The sequence below is a fragment of the Pelecanus crispus genome, chromosome 7, assembly GCF_030463565.1.
Source record: "Pelecanus crispus isolate bPelCri1 chromosome 7, bPelCri1.pri, whole genome shotgun sequence".
In the NCBI taxonomy this organism is placed as follows: domain Eukaryota; kingdom Metazoa; phylum Chordata; class Aves; order Pelecaniformes; family Pelecanidae; genus Pelecanus; species Pelecanus crispus.
The window spans coordinates 12,777,790-12,792,613 of record NC_134649.1 but is presented as its reverse complement, the minus strand read 5'-3'; the positions used below and the strand labels follow the sequence as shown (position 1 = coordinate 12,792,613).

Sequence of the window (14,824 nt, the reverse complement as noted above, 5' to 3'; positions counted from 1 at the left end):
CTGCCATATCTGATTTATTTAAAAAAAAAAAAAATGTTCATACTTAACACATCTGTTAAATTTTGCTTAAAAAACTATTTTCGCTCCTGGTATGTATACAATAGTACAGATATGGCTGTAAAACCATAATTTACCTCGGCACTCTGTTCTAGTTGGCGTGCTCTGATATCCTATGCGACACTGGCATATGTAGGATCCCTGGGTGTTCACACAGTCTCCACTGATGCATGGATTCTTCTCACATTCATCAACATCTGCAAAACACAGACAATATATTTTTATTAAGACATTGGTTGAAAGGTATTCGGGTCTGTAGGAGTATTTTACTGTTGTGTAGTTGGAGAAATAATGTGCTTCAATCTGAAAGGAAAGGGGACACCACTAAATTCCCAGTAAAAGGATCCCATGTTCTAAGCTAAGCAAGAGCTGGGAAAGAGGAGTACTCAACAAGACAAGGCATTGCATGTGTGAGAGGTAGAGGCCTTAATCCCACACCTCCACATTCCCAGCCCCACTGGAGACACAGACTTTGACAGAAGCAATATCTTGCACATAAGACAGCTAATCCTTGCTCCTATCATCAAGCTCTGGCTGAGTTCCAAAACTGAAGGGCTCGAGAGCCCAACAAGATACTCCTGATGAGCTGAAAGAGGACTTGTAAATCTTACTAAGCCAGACATCATGACTGCTGGTGTTTGGGTTTTTTTAAATAAGTCATTTGCATACTCAAAGAGCTGGTAGCATTTTAAAGAGGTCATTTTCAATCATGAATAAACACATTATAGTCACAGGTTAGTAAAATAAGAAATCCTTACTTCTGTATAATTTTCATTAGTTAAATACTACCTTAAAGGCAAAACTGCTATAAAAATAAGTTTGCAGTTGTGAAACCAATTAGTTCTTGGAAGTCTATTTACTGTTTGGGGGTTTTTTTGGAGGGGGGGGCGTTGTTTTATTTAAGAACTCAGAGTTATTACATTGTGTGGAAAATAACTTCTTTTTTCTTTAAAACAAAATTCCCCTCTGTGATTTACAGCAGAAAACCACATACCAATGCATTCCCCTCTAACATCCAGTTGGAATCCTTTGTTGCACTCGCAGCGGTAGCTCCCAGGAGTGGGAATACAGCGTCCATTAAGGCAGAGATGTCGGAACAGTTGGCAATAGTCAGTGAAGTTCACCGGCAAGATCACTGAAATAACAAGAGTTGGAAAAATATTTTAATAGTTCATCACAATAATTTTTGGTAATCTGCAACTTGCGCAGCATTTTCCATTAAAAGTCAACATTTACCTTCCATCACAATGTGGATTACATAGTAAAATCAGCATTGGGAGAGAGAAAACAGCACTTTGACTCTTAGGGATTTGTCTGAAAACAGCTAGCAACCACTGATTTTTTCACTGTAGCAAGCCTGATCCTGTTTTCCTCTTCTGCAGGACAAAAGAGGACTGAAGTCTGCTCATATCTAGTGGTAAAGTGGGTACATGGCACTGCAGGGACTCTACTAAAAGCCTATAGTAGCAAAGAGCAGGCAGACTGGTTCAGTTATCTCCATTTTCAGAGACAGCAGAGTGAGAGGAGGGCAGGGATAACACTGGAAGGTACGCCTATACGGTCTTTGGCAGGCAGACGTGAGCTGGCTCTGTCTGTGCTCCCAGCTGACCAGAAGCTGTGCAGCTACGTCAGTGCAGTGTCAGGCCTGAGTTTTTTGCCTCTTAGGCTTATTAGCTCAGCTTGATGCTGAACCAAGACTAAAGAGTTTCAGCTGGTGCCAGTGCAAGCAGAGCCTGCTTGCATCTACACAGAGCACGGGCAAAATGAGCTTCTGTTTACTTGCAAAAGAGTATGCGGCTATGCCAAATGATTTCAGGTGCACATGCCTACTGCAGACTATATGGGCATGCAGTAAATTCCCTAAGCAAGGGACAGAATAAGGAATATATCTGTATTCTGCTCTAGCTTCCTCTGTGCTCTAGAGAAACCTAACCTGTCCACACATACCACTGAAAAAGTTCTTTCTTCGTGTTGGGTCAGCCTCAGTGTCCAGCAGACTAGTATTTTTATCGATACATTTCCTACCTCGCCAAGACAGAGTGAGGAAAACAACCTGAAAGAAGCTGCTTTCTCCCAGCCATGCTCTTTAATGTAGGTAACTATCACAACCTAGTCAAAGAGCTATTCATGTTCCTCAACGTTGACGTGCAGCAAAGCTCACAACAGCCTTAAAATAACAGTAATGTAACTACTACAATACATAGGCCTCAGTACAGAGAGTGAGGATGTAATTATTGAATCATGTCTTAACAGGGAAAACACTACCAACAAAGTACACTTGCCGTGAGATACGTGGTAACCAGGCTATGATTAGAAGGATATCCAGAGACGATACGTCCACAGAAAGTAAGCAAAAGATACCAACAGTGAAAGCGAGCGCATTGTTCCTGAGAAATGCATGTTTCTTAAGAAGCTAAATGCAAAAGGTGCAGGGAAAGGTTAGTATTTCTTTCTTACCATGAGGTGGTGGGGCCCGAGATGGATAGACGATTTCTGGCTGTTGAGGAGGGTAAACACCAGGAAGGAGTGGTGGAGGGATGATGTCAGGACGGCCCGGAGGAGGAAGGTCAGACCTTGCTGGCAGTAGAGCAGCTACTGTGCACAATTTGCGATACTCATCTGAAACATAAAACCACGAATGCTGTTTTGACTCTTGTAGCCTTTCCATTTAATCCAACTCTCCCCCTTTTTGCAGTGTTTCAGATTAGCAATAACAAATCTTAAATAATCTGGAAAATCTGAGCCTACATGTTTTCTTCATAGTAACAAGCCTAGTTCTGTGAATTGAGTCATTAATCCATAGGAGGATATCAATACTACTTGTCAGAAGACTGCTAGTAAAAAGATAACATAACCGACGTTATAGATATGAAATTGAACAGTGAGGCGGGGACCTCTACTTAGTCTTCTTTCAGGCAAAATCTCTGATGAACTCAGTGGGAAGTTTACCTAAAGAAGGACTTTTGGACTTGATCCCAAGTTAATTTAATACAAAGCTTGCCACTGAGTTAGAAAAATACTGAACAGGGAAAAAAGCCCAGTTTCAACTGCATTTCTTAAAAGTTAACCTTCTAAAACAAAGAAATATAAACAATGAGGCAAAACCAATTAGAGAATGAATACACTAACGCTATTTCCCTGTGAAAATGAAGTTTGCCAATACAAGCAGAAACCAAATGAGGTGCAGTCTAAGGAGCGTAGACAAAGAGAAACCGAGTCAGATCCACACAGAGTTCATCCTTCCCTAGATGATGGGAAAATGATCTATTTTGCTGTAAGCACAGTCTATGCTGAGTGTTATGCATTCTCCTATTGTTTATCTCTATTAGTGGCATCTGCCCTACTGCCCCACTTTTCCTCCTGCCCCTAACTCTTTTGTCTTTGGGAAGTGTGAGTTTGGAACTTGCGATCCAAAGAGTGCACACAGAGTATCACAAAGACCACGTTTCCAGCTGACCTAATTCATGTCCACAACTCGTGTGTACACAAATAACTATCTATGCAGCCAGTATCTTTGAACTTCAAAATCTTATGGCACGACAGGGGAGAGGAATTATACAATGAAAACAAAATGCTACACAGATGCATGAATTCCTGAAACAATATAAAAAATGAGAACTGAAAAATAAATTCAGTGTTGGGAGAACTAAGCTGGATATTTCAGCCTTCAACACTTTCATTTCACTTCTATTTCCACCTGTAAAACACATTAGAAGCTCTTCCTGAATCACTGAGGATTTGTTAAATAAACATGGTAGCCTTAAGTTCTGCTTTTTCCTGATTATGATCTTTGCATTTATTTTAATGCTCTTAGGTGATCAGTTTGTTTCATGTGTCACTGCATTTCCTTCTATTGTTCCTTAGAGTGATTTTAATCTTTAAATCATTCCCAAGATTTTATTGTATTATGTATTGTATTTTGTTTATTTGGTTTTTTTCCTAGCTTTCTATTTTGCCTACTCATATGTAAGCTGAACCTACTCTCAATCAGTGGTCTACCTGTTACAAAACAGAGACATTCGAAGAAACAGTATCTGTGTATGTACATACACAAATTCCAATATGCAAATGTTTGCTAATGATGGTGGTTTTAAGCCAATTCTCTAATCACACATTCTCTGCAACCTACTGATCAGTCTTTGTGAAAGAAACAATACTGTATTTCTTTTTTACCCTAGATTGGTAATACCCAGTTATCCAAAGCCAATCCACCAGGAGCCTAGGCTGTCCATGCAAAAAGAAGTCACGGCCTTGGGGCTGCCCATCAGTTGAATGGAATTAGCACACATGAAGGGACTGCTGAGGTGAGAATTGAACACACACATGGCTGAATGCCTGAGATACCACTTTTAAAGTATTTATAGCGTCAGTGGTAAACCCTGTCATTCCACATAAACAATTATTGCCGTGTTATGCAAAAAAAATACAGTGCAAGCCTTTTTTATTGCAACTTTAATCTCCATGTATAATTTCTAGCAATAAACAGCCTATTTTATAGTAACATCTGGGTCTGCTGCCCACATTGAAAATGCAACTGCTTGGTTACATTATGCATCTAGTGCTCCACTTCATATTGCAGTAAATTTCCATTTCAGAGTTAGAGAGACTTTGGGCCACTGACAGCTCTAAATTCCTCATCTCGCTTTCCCAGGATACATTAAGGAATAACTGAATTTGATTAAATAATGACAGCAATACCTCACATACATGTAAGGCCTTTCAAAGAATTTCAAAGCACTTTTGAAAAGAGTAATTTATAGTCTCATTTTATATCCCAAGTCGGGGGGGGGGTAGGGAAAAAAAAAAAAACCAAACAGTGGCATGTAACCATGATCTGGAAGACCTTGCATGGATTTATGAGTCAGGAAGTCCTGGGTTCTAGCTCCTTCTCCACCACGTCTCAGTCTGCGGCCTTGGCCAAATTACTTCACTTTTCCACCCAGTTTATTCACCAGTTAGATATGAATAATTAGAAAGTATGTAAAGAAAACAGGGATTGTGTTAAGACTGAAGCTTTCTCCTTGTCTTCCTATTTTAAACGAGCATCAATAGATTACACTATTTTGTTAGCATTATTCTAGCCAGTCTTGGACATTTAACATGTTTAAATATTATTAATGAGATAGTGACAGAACCAGGAAGAGTCTTCCAAGAGTTCTGACTATAGATCTCTGCTCCAGTATTACGCAGTTTCACTCAAAGGATTAAAAACAAGAATAATAAACACTCCCATACATGACCCCTGACAATTTCTTCAGAGTTACACTGCTGTAGTGTTATGACCCCCATTCCTCCCTAAACTCTGCACCTCCCTTGAGCTTCTCCCATCAATCCTTAAGCTTCTTGTATTCTTCTTTTCTAAAGCATTTCATTAGGTCTCCAGTCCTAAACAATCTCAATAACATCTTTCCTCCACTCCCTCACACTTAGTTTCACAATCTGCTCACCGTCTTCTCTAAATTCAAATCTCACATTATCTGGGGATCTCAATACACAGGGAGGCGATAAAGTACAGCACATTTTGGTAGCAGACAGACATCATGTTCTGCGTCAACCTTCAGGAAATAAATGGCACCTCAGAAAGCTAGACATAAGAGGAAGGAAACCCCAGTTTTCCAATGAGAATGAAACTGCAGAGGGAATAAGGATCTATTAGAAGGCTCTGGAGGAAGAAATTTGAGCCTGAAGAGGATGGTGAAAACAAAATCTGGATCAGGTAAGGTAGGAATAACCAGGCTACAAAACAGTAATTCGCAATTTTTTTTTTGTCTGCTTGCCCCAGCCTCCTGGGGGTCCTGAGCAACCTGACATAAAAAGCTGAGCAGGGGGGTTGCACTGAACGATCTCCCAAGGTGCCCTCCAGCCTCAACCACTCTGTGTAGTTCTTTAATGAAAACATTACAGATAAAAGAAAATCACTGCCTAATTCAGTGTTCGACCATGCTCATAAGAATACAGGTGGATTCATACCGGTGGATCTGATTGGGCACATTTCAGGAGCGGTGGCTGCACCAGAAGACCAGCATCGGCCACTGTCACAGCAACACTGCATTTTGGACAAAGGCTGGGGGAGCTGATTGCCACAGCGCCCGTTGGTCAGAGAAGAGAAGCAGTATCCAGGACGCACATCTACCAAGAGAAAGAAAGGGATACGTAATCATCAGTCCAGTGAGGAATGTGACTTTCACAAAAGGGAAAGGTCCCATTTTTCTTCATTGATTACATTACTGATGACATAGCACTTGCAACATTACAACAGTCAGAAAACCAGAAAGATCTAGATAATATTTGGGCTGCTTTGGATTCAGGTGTAACACCTCCTGTGAGAAAGCTGAAGTGAAATATGGAATAGCAATGAATTAATGGAAGCAAAAATAGAATAGAAACATGTATTCATTATATAATAAAATATGCTTCTGTGCCCCAAAGAAAAATTGCAGTGTCATCTCTATTAAAGATAGTACCAGATCAGTTCTGTTTAAGCTTTGATTTGAAAGCCACTGATGTACAGCAATAAACTCAAAACACTGCAGCTCTCAAAGCATTAATTCATTTTTCATTAGTCATGGCTCCCCCAGCTGAAGTATGTAGTGATTTGACAAGATATAGGCTTGCAGGCAAGAAAGAGCAACACAGCTTTAACTGGTGCCATCACATTGTTTATGAAGTTGTGCTGGCTTCCTGTCTGAAAAGGGAAAGCACGTGCTGTACAAAGAACGTCCTGTACCCAGATTTCATACACTCAGCTCTAACAACATTGTACAGAGATCCCCCCAGCTTAGCAAAGGGAGACAAAATGTGGGTGTGAGGAGAAAAAATTTAAAAAAAAATATCTTGTGATACAATCTGAAGCTCTGAGCAATTGTTTCACAGTATGTCACATCATGTCAAACTCAATATAAGCTGAGGTGTGATTTGATGCTACATGATAAATCAGACCAAGTTTGTTTCTAAAGTGTACGAACATTTGCTGTCAAAATGTAGAGGAAAAAGTTGCAGATACAACCTTACAACAGCAGACACCATTCCCTAAAGAAACAGTATCTCAGTTATCCAGGGCATGGTGGATTCATCTGTCTATTAACACTGCTTTCCAGAGTTTACTACCTATTCTAGTGGATATAAAAAAAAGCAGGGAAGTTTCTTATTATTTTGAGGAAATTGATATATAGTGATATGTTGGGAGAGTCTGTGATGGTTCTGCCTTTCATTAGGTGGAACCCTGAACATGGATATTACTGGCAGCACAGCTAAAAGAGTCAGTTGGCCTTTGCTTCCAAACTTTAGTTAGTTCACTTGTATTATCATATAATGGAAATCTGAAACAGAGGAAAAAAAAAAAATCTACTCAGTTCTGTTACTGGTCCTCCATTTTCTCCTGGTACCCAACTAAACTGCCAAACACATACACTCCTTAACCTACCATTTTAAAAATCAAATAAAGCTCTGATGCAAACTGTTCCCCACTGTGTCTGTTTTAATCTTGGTCTTCACATGGAGTGGAGAGATATTCAGATGCTTGGTGTGATGGTGGGGTGGATGGTAAGGAAGTCCTCTAACAGACCCTGTCATCATTCTCCGTAATTCATCCTTCTCAGTTTTGGTCAGTACCAAGTTTTGAAACATTTAAAAGCAGTAATGGGCAGAAGTAGAAAAAGGATCTACACGGGATCTGTGCAAGCACACAGTGTGCCATAAAAAGGTGAACACACAGCAAACACCTTTGTTTACCTGCAGGTGTAAGAGCTTATCCAAAAGCCACATCATTTTCAGAAAAAGTAAGTTGGTGAGAAAAATACCAATTCTTTCCATATTCCTAATCAGAAGTGATTCTTTTTTCTTCTTTCATTTTCTGTTCCAAATGGTAAAACACACAAATAAGGGCAAGAATAGCAGGAAACAACTTTTCTACTGTTTCAGCTTTTAATATTTTAATATTTTTCACTAAAAAACCACTATTTTGAAAAGGCAAAAAAATCACCCTGAAAATAGCTTTCAAGAAAAATGTGCCTCTATCAAAAAAAAAAAAACCAAAAAAAAAACCCCAGAAAAAAAAGAAGAAAAAGAAAAATCCATTGAAAAGTAACACTGACCAAACGAATTTACGCCAGCTGGAAGTATAGGCTAGCAGCTTTCTTCATAGCACTCTTCATGTACTTGGGTTGAGAAGTTCTGCTCTTGTCTCTGCTCTTCAGCTCTAGGAGATACTATCTTTGCTTTGTCTATTCTAATTTTTAAGGTTTGTAATAATGGAACTCCCAGTTCTTCCTTTGGATGTTTGACTCCAGTGCTGCTCAGTTTGAGTCCCATAAGGGATACATTTCTCAGAAGCACTTCCTCATCTCTAACAGAATAGACACGTTCAGCTAACACTTTTCACTTAAGACAGGCATGTTGTAATTAAATCAAGATTACATGTTTTGCCCAGCTCAAATACAGATTTGGGCTCTTTCCTTGTTAATATGGCAAGTATGCAGTCTGCGTATTAGACATGAATCCAAAATATCTGCAGATAATTAATAGTGCTTCCCATTTAGCACGTTTTGCCTTGGACACAAAGCCAAAATTTTAATGATGGCTCATAGTCTGGCATATTACTTAACATAGCCTGTCATCATTTAAATACCTAACTCTTTTAGCTGAACTATTTCAGCCTACAAATACAGTGGGTAAAAAAAGCTGGAAAACTGCAGGAATATAACAATGGTGTGAATGTTGGGCAGTCCCGACTGAGCAATGACTCTAAGAAGCCTAAAGCAAATGCAAGTTGTGCATCTCAAGAATTTTTTTGTTGCAGAAAGGTGAATCTCCTTCATAAATATTAAGTACAAGCAGCAATCAATGATTTAATGATCCACAGTCATTTAGGAGCTATTAATCTGAAGCAATAAAAGCAACTCCCACTGCCATTTTAAGTGTACAGTATGGATCCAATCTACCAAAATGCTGTTCCTGATAATGGAAGAAATGTAGTTCATTTCTCACAACCTGCAGAAATAGAATGGCCCCATTCAAAAATGAATCGTAACCCAAACTACTTCCAGATCTCTTGGGGAAGTTAATATCATTTGGTACTTTTGTCTGCAAAGTTTGGGTTGGTTTTTTTTTTTTTTTTTTTTCAATTTTTTCCCAAATGATTTTCTACCAAAGGTATTAAACACAGGGTGCTGTCTTGAACTCCAGTGCTGGCACTGTGTATAAGCCTTTAAATAAACAAGCCAAAACTGAGGAAATAAACCTTTCATTTGATTCTCAAATGACAATAATTGCTCAAAATTCAGCACTGGCAGTGAAAAAAGAAATTACTGCATAAAAATGAGAAAAAAAAAATTAATTGAATACTTGACCTGCCTCAGAGCAGGCTATATGCTTCCCAGAAGCAGTAAGTGCTAACACTACTCTTTCATGGCTTTGGCACTGCAGTGGCGCTCATTCAATTCACACAGTCCTTTGGTTCCTGCTCTGGCCTTTGGAAGACAGGTTTTGCTCTGCGACAGTGAAAGCCTTAAAGAACAGCACTGCCAATTCATCCATCATGAAAGCAGATACAAATGGCCCACACCCAGCTTATCACGCTACTTCCTTTAATGAAAAATATCGGCATTAAGGTCATAACACTTGGAAAGAGGAAAGAAAAGCTGTTTGGGGTAATTACCTTCTTTCTCAAGTATATTTGCTTTTCTAAATGACTGGTGAATATAACATGGACTAAATCAAAAACACGAGAGCAAGAATATCAAGGAGATGTGTTAAACAACTTCTGCCTATTTTAAGGCAACAAATATGGCGTACCAGAAAAACTGTAGTAAGAAAAATGAAAGGGAAGGTCATAGCAAAGAGGGAAAGAGGAAAAACATCCTGCAAATGGAAAACTCATTTCAGAATATATATATAGGCACATGATGTACTTCTATATAAAAGAAGGATTTCAAGATCATGAGTTCAAATATGTTTCTGGTACACTGTTACCCATTTTAGATATTCATGAACGTTCATGACACCTACTGTCTTCTTATTTACAGGATTCTACTCACCTATGCACTTTAAGCCATCAGGAGCTGTATAAAACCCTGGAGGACACTTGCAGAAGTAACTGCTAACTGTGTTTGAACACTCTCCTCCATCGCAGATTCCAGGAACAGTGCTGCATTCATCAATATCTTCAAGGCAAAAAGAGAAGCAGGGGCGGGTTAGCTAATCAGTTCTGGCACGAGAATAGGTATTTTATAATTAGTATTAATGATCAAGTGTGGTCTGAGACCCCTCCTAACTTATGTACTAGGGGCATAATCAGCAGGTTTGAATCAGGATCTTTTGTGAGGCATCTTATAAACACACGTGAAACAGAACCTAAGAAAATATTGTATCTGTAAATTGCAAAAAGCCAGAGAGTTTGTTTTACTGCTTAATAATGATGGATGAAAATCTTAAACTGCAGAGGCCATTTACTAACTATAAGTAAAGCGTAACCCCTCAGGTTTCAATTCTGCACAGTAGAATTAAGAAAACTGTCATGGGACTTGCAATGACCACAGTGATCAGGAACTTAACCGTTATGCCTCATGGTGTCTCCAGCAGCACAGCGTCTCCTGGCACCATACTGAGGCAATGGTTCAATACTGACTCACAGGGAAGCGTAGCACCTACTGAATTGCCCATCCTTCTTACTGCACTTGGGTTTTTCTTGGAAATCCCCCATATACAAGCACCGAGCAGCAAGGCACTGTTTAACTAATGCAATCTGACAGATTATAGCTCAAAGCAGGACGACTGCAGGCAACAAAAACTACCTTTCCTGGTTTTATCCACTAAGTGAATGTTCTGAAGTTTCAACAGATTTCTAGACAGTAACTGAAATATCTACTGCAGAATTGAGGCAATGTCCGTAATTTCCCTTAGATTTTGTCAGTGACTTTAAAATAGAAGTCCATATTGTGATTTTCTTCACTAAAAAATCTCAATCCATATACTAAATCATCATCATCGTAGATCCAATGCAGAAAAGCTTTCAGCATCTGCAGAAAAAAAACCTAACAAATACCTTCTTATACCTGATCATAGCTGCATACATGAACAGAGGGAATGTGAAGGGTGTCTTCCACAGCCAGGAGTTTATGTTATTGACAGTCATGTGAATAACAACCTATGCCAGCCCCAATTGCTCCTTAATTACCATCAGTAGCCCGCCTGTGATGTGTAGTTACTTTCCCCCTGGTTTCCAGTGACTGTCTTAACAATGCAGCTGTATCTACTTAGCACTGCTCTCATCTTCTAGGAACCTGGAGTCCAGCTGAGCTTAAAAACAGCTCACTTTTTTCCATGGTACCTACAAGAAGAATCAGCACAGCAGAGCAGAAAGGGAGGTTATTCTCTAGAGTGATCAATGACAACTGCCCATCATGGCCATCTACAATCACCCAGCTGCTCTCCTGACAGGGAGAATCCAGCCAGAAATAATGGCATCACAGGACTCTATCCAACTGCTTCACAGATCTACAGATAGACACATGGCTGTAATAATGATTTCACCAACCACAAAAATTTCTGAGATGAAATACTGCAACACCACCCAACACGCCAAGGCAAGGAGTAAATAATATCGTAGTCATTAAAAACGATTGGAGGAATTTAAATGTAACGCCTAAATTGGAATTTGGCCCCAACAGATGGGGGAACACCCAAAGTCCCACAGGACCGTTAATGAGCATTTTAGCAAGTAGAGAGGATCTCTGTTTGACTTCTCCTGTGAAGATGGTAACACAAAAATTCAGGAATATAAAAACTATCAGTTCCTCTTCCCCTAGGTAAAGCATTGGCTGCTCTAATCCCTTTGTGGCCCCTTGCCTTTGCAGGAAAGGAGTGGAGGGACTGGGGTAACATACAGACAACGAGACCTTGCAGACTGACCCATCCTAAGTGGTGTGGGGCCTTGGGCCCCCTGTACACACATTCCTCCCCAGCATCTTGCTAGCTGTCGTGATGTGGGTCGCATTCCTCGCTTGGGTGTGTGAGAGGGGTGTGACTTTTTGTTCAGTGCTACTTCAAGGGTGTTGCCAAAGCCTCAAGTCCGAGTGCCCTGGGAGCACTGCTAAGAGACTTCTGGCTTCTGCTGCAGGATTATACTCCACAGGAGTCCCAAAAGTCTCAGTGACAAAAAATGTGGAAATTGAATTTTGGTCTGAATAAAGCCCTTTAATTAACAGAGAAAAATGCAGTCGTAAATGGATCAGATTCAAGCATTTTCTGACTCAAATTCACCAATGTTTATCTTAAAGTCAGTGTTGCCACTGTTTATATAGAGTCCGACCTTTTTAAAAGCAAAATCATCACTCTTTATTTTAGGGTTGAGCCTAACCCAAACAGTATTTCACTATTTATATTAGTGTTGACATTCATATAAGCAACATTGTCATTGTTAAGTATGCAAGTTTTATAAAGGTAAGTATACTCAATGTACTTGCAGACATAAATGTCACTCCAGGAAAAATTACTCCCCCTAATCACCACAAAAAAGTATTTACCTCAGCATTAATGCAACTGGAAGAGGAATGGTTACATGCAGCAGTGAAATAATGTAACACTTAAAATACAGTTTTCCACCAGCTATGCTAATAAAGAGAATTTTGGCCAACACACCTCATTTCCCATCTTGTTGCGTTGTCTCACTGTACCTGATGATTTCTGTCATGATCTTACTTTAATGGGGACCCACTGAAAAAACAGTACTGGTAATTCAGCAGGTAGCTCCCACTTCTACTAAATCAGTAGGACACATTACAGCTGCCAGAAGTCCTACTTGCTGGAGAGGAAGTTAAACCAAGCACATGATCAGATGTTAATTATTATAGAATCATAGAATCATAGTATTGTTTAGGTTGGAAAAGACCTTTAAGATCATCCAGTCCAACCATTAACCTACACTACCAGGTCCACACTAAACCAATCAAGGGTAGACTAGACTAGACCATGTCCCAAAGTGCCACATCTACACATTTTTTGAACACTTCCAGGGATGGTGACTCCACCACCTCTCTGGGCAGCCCGTTCCAATGCTTGACTACCCTTTCCGTGAAGAAATTTTTCCTACTATCCAACCTAAACCTCCCTGGCGCAGGGGGAATATGTATTAGAATGTATTGTATTATGTATTAGAATTCATTACAGTTAATTACTACAAGGCAAATACCTTGCCTTATATTGGAAATTTCAACTTAAAACTCAAAGGCATGATTTAAAAAAGCAGAATGGATATGCTGTTGGTAGGTGACTATACTCTGAACTGTTGAATCACTATCCCGTTTCATGCCACTGGTATAAGGGTGCTACTTTTAATTCTTTAAATTGTACTAATACCTACACAGCTTTAACTAAAGTTGCTTGGTACATACAATAAGAAGATGTACTGAAAGTAAGTCTCTGCTGAGGTTTGAAAATTTAGAGGTATAGAATAGAAGAAAGAAAATTTCATCCTATCTTTGCAGCCAGGTGATCACTCCAAAGGGATTTCACAAGATGGGGCAGGAAATTTGTGGCAGGATTTGGGAACAAACCAAGCTATCCCACGTTCTTGGGTCCAGTCCCTCAACTATTATGAAGTGCAGGCTCTGAAGGTGGTGGTTGTTTGGGGTTTTTTGTTCTTTGCTTAGGTTTTTTTGTTTGTTTTTTTTAAAGATGATTCAGCAATCAAAAAATACCATAGAAATGTTTATACAATGCAGCCTATGCAAGCCTACAGTTCTCAGTTTTTCAAGTACTAGTACTTAACAAGGCACATGTTCAGTCTTTCCTATTCACTATGTACTTGGTACTTCATCCACAGAAGGGAGCACTTGCAATGTTGCTCTACCCTAAAGGTGGGTTACTTTCTGCCAAAGCCACCGGCAGTCAGTATGAAAACCATGCTGTGTACACACTCTTCTGAAATTGCTTTCCCTAACCTTCAATTAAATTATAAAGTTTTGCTTGAAATAGGGATTTTTCTTTTGAAAGAGTAAGTCATAATTCTTCTAAAATGACTAAAAAATTTTGAGTGCTTCCTTAAAGGCACCTGATACAAGAAAGGGTGGTGGATACACACCTTACTCTCACAGTCACACACCTTTATGATATTGAAAGTTGGCACTCCAGAACCACTAACCACTTATGAAACTTGTCTGCTCAAATTAATTTAATTTTGTCTAATGACTGAAAGGAGAATCAGTTTTAAGACTTTAAACATTATCTGGACTTCACTGTAAAGAAGATGAATCAAAACTGTGCAATTGACACATTTTAGTACTATGTTCCTTATGCATCCAAAATTCTCTTAAAGCAAAGGAGACATCTATGCCTGATTATTATATTCTAGAGAGAAAAAACACTATCAAATCACAGTTAAAAATTAGCAAGATTCCATAAGCACACACTGCAAACTTCCACACTAATATCTAGCACCTGTTGTACTTCCAAAATAGGATGACCAATAAGGAAAGATAAAATGTTTGTCCTTCTTTAACATCTGCAACGGTAAGGATGAGTTTAGAGCATAGTCCTGCAGTCTTCACTCAGCAGTATCAAACTCCCATTAATGTCAAAAACAGTTTACCGGAGTAGGTGGGAATGTGTTGAACCTTCCAGTCATATACACTTTTTAGTTAAAAGATCCACACAGAGACATGTGCCTCAAGCATTTCTAAAGCAACATATTGGTTAAAAAGTATTTTTAGTTTTAATGTTTAATTTGTTTCAGATGTACCTTTAAGTCTGTAAAATGTTACGTGAATAAAAG

The 14,824-nt window shown here is 39.3% G+C and overlaps 1 protein-coding gene across 1 annotated transcript in view; it reads right to left on the bottom strand.

Moving 5' to 3' along the window:
• The window catches only part of FBN1 (fibrillin 1), a 158,706-nt gene that overhangs the window by 84,889 nt on the left and 58,993 nt on the right, over positions 1–14,824 (bottom strand). The window contains exons 8-12 of the mRNA XM_075714469.1: positions 10,092–10,217; positions 6,028–6,186; positions 2,515–2,676; positions 1,052–1,192; positions 135–254 (exon numbers count right to left, since the gene is read on the bottom strand). Of these exons, the coding sequence (XP_075570584.1) occupies positions 135–254; positions 1,052–1,192; positions 2,515–2,676; positions 6,028–6,186; positions 10,092–10,217 (708 nt within the window). The remainder of the gene's footprint in view (positions 1–134; positions 255–1,051; positions 1,193–2,514; positions 2,677–6,027; positions 6,187–10,091; positions 10,218–14,824) is intronic.